Source organism: Pogoniulus pusillus, chromosome 11, assembly GCF_015220805.1.
Source record: "Pogoniulus pusillus isolate bPogPus1 chromosome 11, bPogPus1.pri, whole genome shotgun sequence".
Taxonomy (NCBI): domain Eukaryota; kingdom Metazoa; phylum Chordata; class Aves; order Piciformes; family Lybiidae; genus Pogoniulus; species Pogoniulus pusillus.
This window is the reverse complement of record NC_087274.1, coordinates 15843484-15859114: the sequence shown is the minus strand read 5'-3', so window position 1 is coordinate 15859114 and position 15631 is coordinate 15843484. Positions and strand designations below refer to the sequence as shown.

General features: G+C 49.2%; 1 protein-coding gene across 1 annotated transcript in view; it reads right to left on the bottom strand.

Moving 5' to 3' along the window:
- Positions 1-13998, bottom strand: part of ATRN (attractin) — a 150346-nt gene extending 136348 nt beyond the window's left edge. The window contains exon 1 of the mRNA XM_064151189.1: positions 13651-13998. Within this exon, the coding sequence (XP_064007259.1) occupies positions 13651-13982 (332 nt within the window). The 5' untranslated portion in view covers positions 13983-13998. The remainder of the gene's footprint in view (positions 1-13650) is intronic.
- Between the last annotated feature and the right edge of the window lie 1633 nt (positions 13999-15631).

The following is a 15631-nucleotide window of genomic DNA, read 5'->3' as shown; positions in this document are numbered from 1 at the left end:
CTCACCAGCTTTGCTACCCTTCTCTGGACACGTTCCAGCACCTCAACATCTCTCTTTAACTGAGGGGCCCAGAACTGGACACAGTACTCAAGGTGTGGCCTGACCAGTGCTGAGTACAAGGGAAGAATAACCTCCCTCATCCTACTGGCCACACAATTCCTGATACAGGCCAGGATGCTATTGACTCTCTTGGCCACCTGGGCACACTGCTGGCTCATCTTCAGCCTACTCTCTAACAGTACCCCCATGTCTCTCTCTTCCTGGCTGCTCTCCAGCCACTCTGTCCCCAGCCTGCAGCACTGCTTGGGGCTGTTGTGGCCAAAGTGCAGAACCCTGCACTTGCCTTGTTAAATCTCATCCCACTGGCCTCTGCCCACCCATCCAGCCTGTTTAGGTCCCTCTGCAGGGCCCTCAGCACAAGCCAGTGATAAATGTATCCATGTGTGCCACACCTGCCTTGACAGGGCTCAGGAGGAACTCTGCAGTCCAACAGCCACCTTGGGAAAGGACTTGGCATTCCCCAGAACACTGCTGTGGGGAAAAATGCTCCTTAAGACCACTTTCAGATTGACAGCTAAGCCTCTGATTTGCATCATAAGTCTGACAACACTCCAGCCCCAGTCTACAAGGGTCACAAAGTTCCTACTTGTGCTGAATCAATTAAGCATCAGAGCAGTTAGCCAGTTCATAAATCAATCCTGTAATTCTTCCCTGCATGAACTCACTCGCAGAAGGAAGCCTGCTACACCCTTTGGAACTGAATTCCCTTGAGAACATGGGGAAGAAGTAAAGGGACAAACCATGACTATGAAAAAGTAAAATCCAGAAAACCCAAAACAGATCAAGTGATGCACAGCAATTTCCTTGCCTCGTGTTCAGTTCTGTTGGCACTTGCTGCCAGGGGTTTGCAACTGACGTCACCAAGAAGCACAGCATGAAGCATCCTCTTCAGCTTCATCTCTACCTGCTAAGCTCCTGCAGAAGCATCTCTAAAGACAACCTGGAGTAAGGCTGAAGGTCCTTCAGTCACCTAAACTACTCACTGCCCACACTGCTATGGTTATCTCCCAGGCAGCCTATGGACAGTGCTCCTTAAAAGGCAGCTCAGCACATTTCCCTCCATTTCAGGGTCACGAAACACCACAGGTGGAAAGTTTGGGTTTACTCTACCTGTAAGTGAATGTCTCAGCATCGGTGCCAGCAAACGGATTTTCAAGGTATTTTGTTGTGTACTCAGCCCTTAGCTCACAGGGCAAGACCAGGATTGATTCATATATAAAGCAAGGAATCAGCAGTTCCAGTTTTGTTTACGGCAGCCTGTAAGTCTTTCTAAACCTGAACAGTAAGATTTCCTTCTGTGAACAAAAGGGCTTCACTTACTATTTATTGACTCTGCTACAGGAAAGCAAGACAGCCTTGATGCCCCAAAGAGGAGCCCAAGAAGCCTAGACGTGATGGGCTGAGGCCTTTGAAGATCTGAGGTCTGTGACTCCATCAGAACTTTAAATCAATAGGAAACATACAAGAAATTCAAGTGGAACCAGAAATCAATGGGCACTTACACAGCTGTTTCCCACAGAGTTACTTCTCCAGCTTCACAGGCAAGGAAGCCCTTTCCAAGAGCCAGCTTCTGTTAGTCTCAAGAGAGGTCAAGTAAAATCTCTTTTTCAGGCATTGTTAGAGAAGCAGGGTCTAAGAGAAGAGCAGAAAGGTCACTCTCCTGCTGCCTCCAAACTGCAGCAGGTTTGCAAAGCAACAGAGCAGAGCATCTTTCCCTCCTCCTCATCCATGGTGTAAAGAGAAAGCCTCAAATCCTTCTCCAAGAAATCATGGAAAAGCAGCTCCTTCCTGATAGGGTATAGAAGATGTGGGGACTGAAAAGGAACACAGAAGTCAGCACAAGATGTGAACAGGAAATGTGTCTGGATCACAGCAGTTGTGCATGCCCTAAGTCCTACAGCACAATCTCTGCTCTTATCCCAGAGCAAGATGCCTGAAGTTACAGCAACCTACAAAAACACATCCTGGGAGGATCTTCCTCCACCTGCCCCAGAACAGCCTCCAGCCCAGCCACACCAGCTTGCTCTGCAGCACAGCAGGTCTGCAAGCCAGTAGCACCAGCAGTCCACATCCTGCAAGACCTCACCAGCTCTGGGGACCCTTGAGGTGAAATGCAGCTCTGTGCAGTTCCCTGCTTGAGGAGGCCAAGTACACATCTGATAGGGTCAGGTTCTGGCCGTTCATGTCTGCTCTCAACTGCACTGTGCCTCTGTCCTGCCTGCCTCAAGATGCTGACAGATGAGTGCGTTTGGGAGGCTGGGAGCACGGCAAAGGATGTCTTTTTCAGCACCACAACCCATAGCACACACACATCTTGTTACAAAAGCAAGCAAACCTTAGGACATGAGATGTCCTGATGCCTTGAGCAGCTTTGATAACACCACTTGCACAGAGTCTTTTTTTTCCTTCCCTTTAAATTCCACAGAACAAATTTCTGTCAGTACTGAAAAGAGAAATTACGATCACATTTAAACTTCAGCACTTCTAACACACAGGATCCTTTTCAATAAGGCTCAGTGAGGATGATTTAGTCATATTTATAGAAACATTAACTACATTTCTTCTGCAGGATAGTATTATTCTCAGAACAGACAAGATGGATACCAGTTGCCACATAAAACTGCCATTAAAATATGCTTCTAAACCCCCAGAGATGCTGAGGGGCTTGGGAGATCTCTGTGAGGAAAGGCTGAGAGCCCTGGGGTCATTTAGCCTGGAGAAGAGCAGCGCTAGAGAGGATCTGATCAATAGCTAAAGGGTGAGGGGCATGAGGATGGGGCCAGACTCTTGTTGGTGGTGCCCAGTGACAGGACAAGGAGCAACAGGCACAAACTGGAATCTGGGAATCTCCCATCTGAACATGAGAAGAAACTCTGGTGTGAGGGTGCTGGAGCCCTGGAGCAGGCTGCCCAGAGAGGTTGTAGAGTCTCCTTCTCTGAAGGCTTTCCAACCCCACCTGGACGTTACGATCCTGGGCAGCCTGCTTTGGGTGATCCTGCTTTAGCAGAGGGGTTGGAGGAGGTGATCCCCATAGGTCCTTTCCAATCCCCACCATGCTGGGAACTCATGATTTAGCCTGGTTCAAATCCAAAGTCCAAGCTCTATTATATTTTCACGTTTGACACAAAGATGCCACAGCCACCTGGCAACAAGGTTCAAAAGCAGAACTGGTGAATAGAAATTTGATTATCAACTTCAGACACATTTCAGATGAGATCACTTGACCATTCATAAAAGCAAGCAGCAAACCTCTGGCAGATCTTCAGTTACTCTCTTCCCCTTTTCAGGGCTGCCTTTCCCCCTTACCCTCTTCCTATTCCTCCTTAGATGCTGCTAGAAAGGATACAGGCTGCAAATTCCCTCCAGCCTTTTCAGATGAAACACACATTCCTGTTTTCCCACTAGAAATCCCAATGCCCATTCATCCACAGTCAAACAGCCAACCCATACAGAAACTGCCATTATGTCATTTGCACTGGAGAATCAGGCACATACTGAGACATTTACATGCTCCTCCCAAACTCTCCAGCAGTTCAGGTTACTCAGGAGAGCTGCAAATGATCCACAAACTACTATCCCAGTTTACTTTAGGATCAACTCATGAATTCAGGAAAAAAGCAGCAAACTACAGTGATATTCACTAGAAACAACATCCAAAGAAGTATTTCCCACACCATTATAATGGATGTTTTAAAAAACCAAAGTGCACAGGTGGGAAGTCAAGTTCTGCTTTTGACTGTGAAGCACTTCACCTCCTCCTCAAAATGATTCATACTCCAAAAGTCGAAGGAGGGCACATTTAAACACCCATCACCATTCCCAAAATGAAAAACACTGACTTTAAAGAATGGCTGCAACCTGTGCTTGTAAGGAACAGATGCTAACTGACCCAGATTTGAGGATCTGCCGTGAGGTGTCTGACTGTGCTAAATCAATCAGGTGACAAAAGGGCATCAACACGCTGGCAGCTGCCAGCAGGCAGCGGCTATAAGCACCTACATCTGGAAATTGAGAGGGTCTTCTACAAGAGATTTAGTGCCACATTTGTCAACAAAAATAAAAGCAGATGAAAATCCTGCCTGTTCCTGATCTCCACTGAGAAGAATAAAAATCACAGAGCCACCAGTGACGTCAGAAGAAACTATCTCCTGATGCACTGACATGCCTAGGGACAGGCTGTCACCCAGAGGGATCTGGGCAAGCCTGAGAAATGAGCACATGTGAATCTCAGCAGGTTCAAGGGCAAGTGCAAGGTCCTGAGGCTGGGTCAAGGCAATCCTGGTATCAGCCCATGCTGGGAGATGAAGAGAGCAGTCCTCTGGAGGAGGACTTGCAGGTGCTGCTAGGTGCAAAGCAGGACAGGAGCTGGCACTGAGTGCTCACAGCAGCATGGGCAGCAGCGGCAGGGAGGAGATCCTGCCCCTCTGCTCTGCTGAGACTTCAGCTGCAGTGCTGGGCAGCTCTGGAATCTTCAGCGTAGCACAGACAGGAACCTGTTGGAGCAGGGCCAGAGGAGGTCACAGCAGTGCTGGCAGAGCTGGAAGGGCTCTGCTGTGAGGCCAGGCTGAGAGAGCTGGGAGTGTTGAGCCTGGAGAAGAGAAGGCTTCAGGAAGACCTTCTGGTGGCCTTGTAGTGCTTGTACGGGCTGATGGAAAAGCTGGGGACAGGCATTTTAATAGGGCTTGTTGTGACAGAAAAAAGGGTGATGGTTTGAAACTGAGAGGCAGAATTACACTGGAGAGAAGGATGAAACGTTTTACCCTGCAGGTGCTGAGACCCTGGCCTAGGCTGCCCAGATAGGTGGAACCATTCTAGGTCAGGTTGTTCAGGGCTGTGAGCAACCCACTCTATTTGCAGGTGTCCCTGCTCACTTAAGGGGGGTTGAAATAGAAGACCTCTAAAGGTCTCTTCCAACCCAAAGGATGCTATCGCTCTCTGATTCTACACTATTTGGAATTCAGTACTTTTCTTCCAGAGGACCAATATCTTAGCTGTCTGCTCACAATTCAGGCACAACAGACTATTCTCTGGCAGCACAGCAGCTCTCCATGGGCCACGAGGCAGGAGTTCCCCTGATTTTTTTTTCTTTTAGTACAGCCCTGCAGTCAGCACTTCAGTCCCACTTTACATCCCAGCTGAAGTCCTGCAGTGGCTGGAAATTCTTTTCTTGGCATCCCCTCTGCTGATTCCACACAAGATCAAAGTATGCAACCAAGCCAGATACTGGAGACACTAAGCTCTGAAATCATATAAAATTCATGTGACACTCTCCACCAGGCATTCACAGAGGATCAGTTGTGCTAATTAATCATTAATCAGGAAGATCAGGCAGGTGCACAACTTAGGCAGGAAATGTGCTGCACATGGCTACAAAAAACCAAACTTTGCAAAGCCATCCTGAAAAGTTTATTTTAGATTAAGTCAAACATGTGCTTGATGGCAACAACTAATAAAATCCAACAAACCTTCACAGGGAGGCCTCTGGTCATGGGTCTTTTCCAGATATGGCAAAACACTGGCACAGGCTGCTCAGGGAGGCTGTGGCTGCCCCCTCCCTGGAGGTGTTCCAGGCCAGGCTGGATGAGGCCTTGAGCAACCTTGGCTGGTGGAAGGTGGGTTGGAACTGTAAGATCTTTAAGGTTCTTTCCAGCCCAAATTATTCTGTGAATCTAGGAAAGCCTCTGGCAACAGGGCCACAACACCAACACTCAGTGAGCAGCACCAAACCATGATGGGAAGGACAGAATGTGGATGTAAGCTGCAGCACAGGAGGTTCCAGCTCAACATGTGGGGGAACTTCTTTACTGTAAAGGTCACAGAGCACTGGAACTGGCTCCCCAGAGAGGTTGTGGAGCCTCCTTCTCTAGAGACTTTCAAGGCCTCTCTGGATGCACTCTTATGTGATCTGAGCTAGATTGTATGGTCCTGCTGTGGCAGGGGGATTGGACTGGATGACCTCTTTGGGTCCCCTCCAATCCCTGACATCCTGTGAGCCTGGGAATGACACACGCACAAAGACACTGAGGCAAAAACCCCAAACCCACTCAGCACACAGCTACACATTAACAGAAGCAGCAACTCAAAGCTACACACACTGGAGGAGTATTTTTTTTTACCATACAATACTAATGACAGAAAAACCAGCATGGAGAACAAGCAAGGCTTTCAAAGCAGAGTAACTCAAGTCAGAATTATTCTCTCCCTTCACAATGAAATAATATTAAATTCAACCTAATTTTTCTGAATGGAAAAAAAGTACTTCTCACCTTTCTGTATTTGAGTTCAGAAAAGGAGTTCACAAAAAAGGCTAATTCATCCGTGCCAAGCTTCTTATATGCTGAGCAGCCAAGCACCACCTTGGAGACGGGTGTTAAATTTTCATGCAGTACAAACACTGACTAATAAAGAAGTCTGCACAAGGGTGTTTTCCTAAGGCAGCCTTCCTTATTTTGTGTCCTTTCAGATAATAGAAACGAGCAAAGAGAAAAGCAAGCTCTCTGAGCAGCAGGAAACCAAGAGAGAAACAACAGAGAAACTGGGACTGTCACAGCTGTGTTTATGCATCCTGCATTAGCCTGCAGAAAGTGGAGTGGCACCGGCTAATGGCAGAAGACATGAGAGACAATTTCCCTCCCTAACAAGATGTGGATCACTTTGCACCTACACCAAGCAACAAGAACTATGCATCCTGGGCTGCATCAAGAGGACTGTGGCCAGCAGGGCAAGAGGTGTCCCCAGCATAAGGAGGACACAGCTGTCCAGAGGAGAGACTCAAACATGATCCAAGAGCTGGAGCACCTCTGATGTGCGGATAGGCTGAGGGAATTGGAGGTGTTCAGCCTGGAGAGGAAAACTGCAGCCTGGAGAGACCTTAGAGCTGCCTTGCAATACCTGAAGGGATCCTCCAGAAAGGCTGGAGAGGGAGTTTTAATGAGGGGGTCTACAGACAGCAGCAACCTGTGTCTGTACCAAGTAAGTATTTTAAGCAGAGGGAGGGAAGAGCATTAGTGACAGTCTCAAGTGAGCTCTAACTTCATGTGGATCGGCCACAATGCAAGCCAAGGAACAAAAGCAGAAAACAAAAAGCCAAACAACATTACTGGTGCAGTGTTTCAGGGGATAAATAAGTATTTGATTCAAAGCATATTTATGCACAAAGCAAATTATCATCCCTGTCCTGTACTGTAACATTGATTATCAATTTTTCCAGCCCAGCTTTCAAGACTCTGCAGTGGTTACACAGGCAGATGTGGGCACGTGGCTGTACAGGAACAAAGTACTGCAATAAATTTGGTGTGGTCCTTCTTAGGGTGAGCTTCAGTTTGCAGTGGCTTACTCCTCCTCCACCAAAACCACTTTACCTACCGAAAGAGAACACACATCATTCACAATCCCATCTTCTCCATCTTTTACAGTATCTTTTCACTATAGTTTAGAAGCTGTGATTTAAGAGCTCCTAAAGAACTACCTGCTGAGCACATTTAGAATGCAGGGGAAAACAAAGCCCAAACAGATCAAGAAGTTAATTCCAAGCCCTGTGCATGTAACTTCAAATTGCAAAGAAATTGTTCAAGGAAAACAGCTCTTTAAGAAAAGAGCACCAATAAACTAATGCACTAATACAACAGTTTGGTCAGCAGCAGCATTGCCTCATAGAGGATCTTCAGCATGGATCCTCACAGACACAAGCTGTGGTAAGCACTTGGTGTTAAATTTGATTGCTCAGCAAAGCTTCAGAGGGACAAGCCAGGGAAGTGAGATCAGTCAGGTGCATTCCAAATGTCATTTAACTTTACAGAATACCCAATAAAAGCACTGCTGGTCCTACTTCTTTTGAAAGCTTAGAAATACCAAAACAAACAAACAAACAAACAAAAAAAAGCTGTTGCTGTTAAAGTAGTGCTACCCTCAGTCATTTCTTGGTATTCCAATCCAAGCCACTTACGTCAAATGTTAAACTCACTGAGACAGTAATGAGCATCCAGTTGGGCACAAGCTTATTTTGGATCCATAATGAAAGAAGCAACTGAGACCATGGAATAACAGAAAAATCTAGTTAGACAATTTCTGCTACACTGACTCAGGAGCTCTTCCCTGATAGTCAGACACTGAAATGAGATAGAAATGCCTCTCGCGTTGACCACTGCAGGAAAAAAAGAGTGAGGTTTGAGGCAGCAGTGTTCCTGGAACTGGCAGGCAGAGAAACCTCATCCTTTACCTGCACTGCTCCTGAGGGTCTCAACGCTCAGACGTGCTTAGCAAGACGACAGCAGCTGGACACTGTTTCTTTCTCTCTCCCAGGCTGAAGCCATGAGGTGTTCACCAATTCCAATAACCAATGCTCCAGCACCGCAGCCGCCTGATGTGCACAAAGGAGTTAACGTGCACTGCATTGTCTCACTGCTCCAAACTGTCACCTGTCAACTCCTAGCTCTAAAGCAGACTAAAGTGAGCTTATTGCAAACAGCAACAAAACCTCACACAAGTCAAATATTTATGCTGGCTGCTCAGTGCAAGGCAGAAAGTGTAAAAGATGAATTTCAAAAAATACTGAATTGTCTCACAGATGAATTTTTCTTCTCAAAACAGTCCTAGTAAAATATCAGTCTGTCCAATAAAACAGCAAGAGTAACACTAAAAGTGTTGAGATGAAACACTAAAACTGAGAATTCAGATGAAATATTAGCCCTGAGCTTCCCTCTCAATGAACAGATCATTTCAATATACTCATGGACAGAACTACATATTACGCAGCTGTAGACAGATACACACACAGCTCCTAGCAGAGATGGAAATAATGCCTCCAAGAATAAAATAAAAGCATTTAAAGGTTCTTCCCCCCCTCCCAGTGTACCCTTTAAAACTGATAATGCTTAAGTGTTTCCTACTTGAATAGCCGATGCGTTTACTGCCACCGCCCAACATCTGAGCGAGCCTTTCACACAGCACCACGGAACAGAAAATCATTTTAAAGCATGGTAATGTTCTAATGAAAAGAGAGAAACAGAAGGGGGAGCAGGCATAAATGCAGCACCCAAATCTAATCCCAGCACTTAAACTGATTTGCTTCCAATTGCCAACATCCTTAGACACATTAAGTAGTTTCCTGACTCTCCTGAAGCTCTGAACTGCCTCAGGTAGCTCTCTAAAGGGAAGGAGGTTTTATGCCAGCTTCTGACCAGAAGTTCCCATTTACTTAAGAACAGAAAGTGTGACAGTTCTTTGCCAGCTAGCAACTCCCTTCAGTTGGTATACTCAAATGTTCTAGAGATAAAAATCCTCTTCATTGTACTATTCTTTGGCCAAGGACACTGTTTCACCACAGGCTACTTAATAACATTCAATCATCAACTCATAACTGCCTCCATTAAATTAATAAAAAGGTAGTTTAAAAGATACACTCTAATCTCTTCCTTTTATTCTCCAAGCATCATGATGCTGTGATGTTAAGCAGTGCTCAGCATTTTCCATCTCCCACCTCAAAAGAAAGTCTTACTGTGACAGGAGAAGCAGCACCTTTACACACAAACCCCCATTTGCCATCTCACTGCACAGGCCACGACAGCCTGTTCATATTTTCAGCCCATCAGTGTGCCTCTATGCCAATTCCCATACAGTTACTGCTCCAGAAGCCAGATACTCTCCTGACTTTGTCAATCCAATCCTCTACAGTGCCTGTCCAATAGAACCATGGTCATTTCTCAACCTGTGTTTTACCTCCCTCAGTACCCCTGGTCAGGCAGACAGCTGAAAAAATCGAGCAGGACAAGAGGCCATGCCACTGGTCAGTAAAAGTGCTTTGAAGAGCCTCTTTTAGACTGTGCAACACCAGTGCTGCCAAGTTCACTCTTCTCTTTAGTGTTGTTGAGCTCCCACTGCTCAAAAATATTACCTCCAGCATGCTGCTGCAGCTCTGTGGCTAGGAGATTTCTACTCCCTCCCAGATGACAGCCTCACAGCAGAAGTCCTCCCCTGCCCAGACTACAGCATCTTGAAGCCACAGGCCTGCAGCAGCCTCCAGCCAGCAGTGAAAGCCGCTGGAGGTTTGTACAGAAATAGAAGAGACAAGCACATCAGGTACGTCCTATATTTCCTCTTTCAGCTTCCTTTGAAAGCAAGGCCTTTATCTTGAAAGCATTCCAGTAGCTGGTTCCACATCTCAAAAAGAGAAAAATCACTTATAGAGTGGAAGATCGAGGTAGGGAGGGCTTCAAGAGCACAAATGCTCTGTGCAGAGGTCAGTTTCTCAGCAGCTGCTCCTACAGCCAACACCGATTGCTAAGGAAACCACACACAGGTACTCTTCTGCTTTGCACCAAGTCAGAGCAGCCCAACAGGCACCAGAACACCCCACAGGTCTGCCTGGGAACAGGAGCATGCTGCTCCCCTTTTGCAGCTTGGGTGAAACCAGACAGAAAATGCTCTGCCCCAGGTTTGGTACCCATGTATCTTAAACAGTCTTTCCCAAGGAAGAAGGTGAGTAGAACATCACCAGACTGCAACAGGAAGCTATCGTATTCCTCCTTCCCTGCCAACCAAGGAAGATGCCAGGGATCAGTAGATCAACAAAGCACAACTTGCAGCCTGACAACCCCAGTGCTCAATAGAAACAAAAAAAGTCAAGACCACAAATACATACATCCAGATAAGGACAGGAAGGTGAATGTGCCAAATGTAATTACACCTCTCCTTCAGGCAGATAAGCATGTGGCACATACCACAGGCAGAAAACAATTTGCACCTGCCCTTCTACTTCCCTTCTGCACCTACATCATCAAACAACACCTCACAGCCTTTCAAAGCCAAGCTCTTTACAGTCACACAGCAAAGACTCCTGCAATGCCACTTCTCATAGAAGACTGAGTTACCCAAAGCATGCGAAGATTGTGACTGAAAAGCTCTAAACATTGCTGAAGAAGCCTGCTCTGTTTTCAGAGCTCAATGTTTACAAACAGGTACTGGAAACTTCAACTCGTGAACAAATAAAGAGTGAGCTAAACAAAACACTTATTAAAACATGCATTTTCTTTTCAGTTTAATGTTTAAACTGGATCCACGTGTGAAAGAGAAACAAGAAGCTTTATCAACATTGTTAACAGGTTAAAAAAAGGCTGTCAGCCGTGAATATTTCTATTTGTCACTCAGCAGCACCAGTTTTGCTATTCACAAAAGACAACTCTGCCTTTATTCCAATGTAGTCCCATTACAATGGCCAACATCCCAAACTGGTTGAGGAAAGTAGCAGGTAAATGGCTATTCCACAGTGTTCTCTCTCAATCAGAAGAAAATTCTTAATATGACTGCAGCAAAACAACATTAAAAGGGAAGCTTCTGACTTGAAGAGTTTGCCTGGCATTGTTTGTGCATTAAATTTGCTGCATCACACACCCAGCTACAGACTGTCAAGAAAACATGAAGAAACCTCAACTCCTGAAGTACAAAGAGTTCTTCCTTCATCGGCTAGGCCTATTCTGACTCCCCTTCCTCCGAACCTACAGCAAGCATCGGCAAATGGTGCTTGGTATTCTCTGTAAGTTCTCTGAGAAAGCAATTGCTGCCCAGAATAATCCTCCTCTTTTTTTTTTTTGTCATTTCCTTCCTTTCCAAGAATCAACTCTGCCCAGAGAATTCACCCAACACATGCACACACACACAGGCTCTCCCACTGCCACAGGTGAGAAAATCACTGCAGGTAACCATCTTACACAAACTCCTGCCACAGAAAATGTCAAGTTTATCAAGAAGCCAGGGTCCATTTCCAACCACTTCCCCTTTCCAAATTCTCTTCTGATAGGAATAACTTTAAACACAATCTGAGTATCATGTCACCACCAGAACTGGTCTTGGAACTGCAGACAACACACTTTCAGTATGGCAAAGCCTAAAGATCACAGTGTCCCTGTGCAGTCACCCCTCTCTCCTGCACAGACACATATGCACATGGCCAGGACAAGCAGAGTCAGGGGGTCACCACCTCCCTGCCATTTAACCTTTTTTTTTTCCCAAAAAATAAATGAAACAACAAACACTCTACCCAGAGGGAAGACCCTCACACCAGTCCCTGTTCTTTTCAATCCTCCAACTCTGGCCTTGTTTCCCAGCAAACCTGAAAGCTTCCTTCCACCAGGCTGCTATTTCCAGTGTCCCACTGGAGAGTCAGCAGCACTCTCCCACACACTCCCTCCGACCCAAGAGATGAGCTGCTCCACGTGCCAGCTACCCCTTTAGGATGCTGTTCTCTCCCAGGTACACACCTCTCCTAGATTTACCCTTAACCAAAACAAACACGTACTTATGCTGTCTGCCAAGATGTGCTTCCTTAAACCCCCGCTCCAAACACCTCCATTGCCTCCACCCAAGCCTAACACCTGTTTGCATGCTCTTCCTCTCCCACTCCAACCTGCTCCCAGTTGGATCCAGTCCCTCATCCGCTTGTCATTCTTTCTCCCGTGTCTGCCCCCACCCAGGAACTGGCCCCGCACCCACGCTGTCCCCCAGCGTAGAGAACCAATTCTTCCCTGCGCCTGTCTGCCTCCAGCACCAGTCACCATCATACACTAAGTCAGTCCTCACTCATCCACTACCCTTCATCCCGCCCCTGCTGCCCTAAGTGTGTCCCCCCGCACACTCCCCCCTTCACTGTTACTTTGTCTCCAGACCTGCTACAACTCAAGCCCAGTTACTCACACGTACATCTCATCACCTCCCAGGCTCCGGCCTGCACGGTCCACTGTGCCCAAACCCACACCTAACCAGCGCTCTATACCCGCATCCCTTCTCCTACACAGCTGAGGTTCCACCACTGACCCCTAGCTACCTCTGCGCAACCCCAGCAGTCAAACTCGGTCCCCTCAGAGACGCCTGCTTGCAGAACCAACAGCCTGTACTCAGCAGCTGCTGCCCGGTGGGGCACCCCACACCCCCTTACTCTCCCACGCAGCACCCGAACACCTGCACCCCCTGTGCGACATCAGCCCTGGCACTGTACACTCTCAGCCCATCACACACACGCTCCTGTGACCTTCTGTCACCCCTCGCAGCCACATGCTTAAAGACCTCCCCTCCAGCACCCACCCAAATCCTTGTTGTCCCCGCACCTGCCTCCCACCCAGCCCTTCATACCACAGTCCCGCGGCTCAGCCCCTCGTTACTGCCCTCAAACTCACCCCTGCGCAGCCTCAACCAGAGACACCCACAGCCTTGCTGCCCCTTCTACACGCCCTTACCGCTGCACCCTTGTCACTTGGGTCTGTCTCCCGCACTCACGGCCCTCCTGCCCTGAACAACCTCAGATGCAGAGGTTCCCAACCATTTTGAGACCCCAAAACTGCTTCTCACGCCGACCCCCCCCCCACCTCCTCCCTTCTCAAGTGCCCCCTTGGGCAGCTTAGAGCAGGACTACCAAGCCCCAGTTGTCCCCTAGCCACCCTGCAGTCCACCGCCTCAAAAACCACCTGTCCCCCAGAGCGAACCACGTACCCAAAGCCTCCCTCACCCACCTCTCACACCCACGGCCATATTGCCCCTAAATGTCACTGAGCCCCGACCAGGGACACCCGCAGCCCGGCCCCCCGCCATCAGGAGACTCACCTGAAGCGGCCCCCACAGTGCTGGCACTGGTCGCCCACCCAGCCGGGCTGGCACTCGCACTGCCCGCTGGCCGGTTGGCACCGCCCGCCGTTGGCGCACGGCTTGTCGCATTCCTTCTCCGCCGCCGTCTCCTCAGCGGCCGAAGCAGCAGCAGCTGCCGCGGGGCCCAAGCCCGGCAGCGCCGGCATCAACAACAGCAGCAACGCCAACAGTAACCTCCGCGGCGGCGGCCTCCCGCCCCGCCAGCCCGGGCCCCCCCGCTCCATCTGCCACCGCCGACGCCGCCGACTCCGAGAGGGGCGGGCGGGGGGCGGCGGGACAACGCGGACCATCCGCCGCGGCGCCTCCCGGGACGGTGGCCGGCGAGGGGCTTCCGCCGCTCCCGCTACGGTGGCCGCGAAGGCGGGGGGGAGGGGGGAGCAGCGGGAACGCTCCGGACGAACGCGCAGCAGCAGCCAGGCGGCGCCGCCGGGCCGCGGCCGATGACGTCACACGAGGCCGGCCCCTGGCAGCGGAGCTCTCCCTCCTGCCGGCGAATGGGGCCGCGGGGGCGGTGGCGAGCGGGGCCGCACCGCGCTCCTCCGGCGGCGGGAGGGCTTAGGGCCGTGGGTGAGCCCCAGTGGCTCTGGGGGTCCTGGGCCCCCTGCCTCGGCTGTCCCCTAACAGTGGCCCCTCAGAGGCTGGGTGCAGCCTACTCCAGGCCTACTTCCCCAGTCACCTCGCAGAACTCGGCCCCTAAAGCAGAGCGTGACGGCCGAGTTCAGTGTGGCACCGAGGCGTGTAGGAGACCTCCTGGCTGACGGGGACGGGGAAGATAGAAAACACGACTTGGAGGGGGGTGAATCCTCGCTCTTGCATCACTTGCTGCAGAGGCTTTCTCCCGTGGCCGTGGGCTCTGCGAACTGCCAGCTCCTCACACCTGGGCTCCCAATGGATCAGAGTGATTTGAGTTGGAAGAAACCATTGAAGGTCATCCAGTCCAACACCCTGCAGCCAGCAGGGACAACTGCAGCTACAGCAGGTTGCTCACAGACCTGGACTGCCTGGTCTGGATTGGTTCCACGGATGGGGAATCTGCCACCTCTCTGGACAATCTCGGCCATAAGTCTTAACACACTCAGTATATAAAATGTCTTCTCTCTAGTCTGAATCTCTTATAGTTTCAAACCATTACCTTTGTTTTGTTGCAAGAGGTTCTGCTAAAAAGTCTTTCTGCAGCTTTCTGATCAGTCCCTTTAAGTACTGAAAGGCCACCAGAAGGTCTCCCTGAAGTCTTCTCCAGGCTAAACAACCCCACAGCCTGGCCTCACAGCAGAGGGCCTTCTGTACACAGGTCCGTGTCTTTCTTGTACTATGTGGAGAAAGTCAGCAGAGTTGTGTACCCTCCATGGGATCTCCACACAGCTCTGAGTGATTGCCCTGCCAGACTGACAGGATGCCAGGCTTGGTTTGCTGCAGAGATTCAGGCAGTGGGAGGGGATGCTCTTCTATGCGGCTGAAAGCAGGAGCAGTTCAAGCTGGAGCCGTGCTCAGGTTATGCTTTGGGGTTTTCCAAGTGACACTGTTGTTAGAGCCAAGACCCACCATCATCAGGTCTGGCTTAAGCAAAAAAAGCATTCTGCTATGCAGGCAAGAATTGCAGTGGCACACCAAAACACCAAGCTCAGCAGCATGGAACATTTGTCATCATTTAAGTTTCCTGCTTAACATTGGGAAGATGCATTTGTCTTCTTATGTGATTGCTGGAGCAAGAAAACAGGGATCTACAAAGGTCTTCTTGCCCTGGAAAACAAGTTAAGCTAATGCTCTCCAAGGATTTCTAGGCCGTAATTCACAGGAGCCAAGGACTGAGGGAGGAAGAAGTGAAGCAGTTCAGTCTCTGGTCCTCTGCTGAGTTCACAGGCAAAGCAGACAGCTCCTTTGTGCGCACGCTAGCAGAGATGCCATTTGCAACAGGAAGGGTGGAGCAGAAGCACAGACA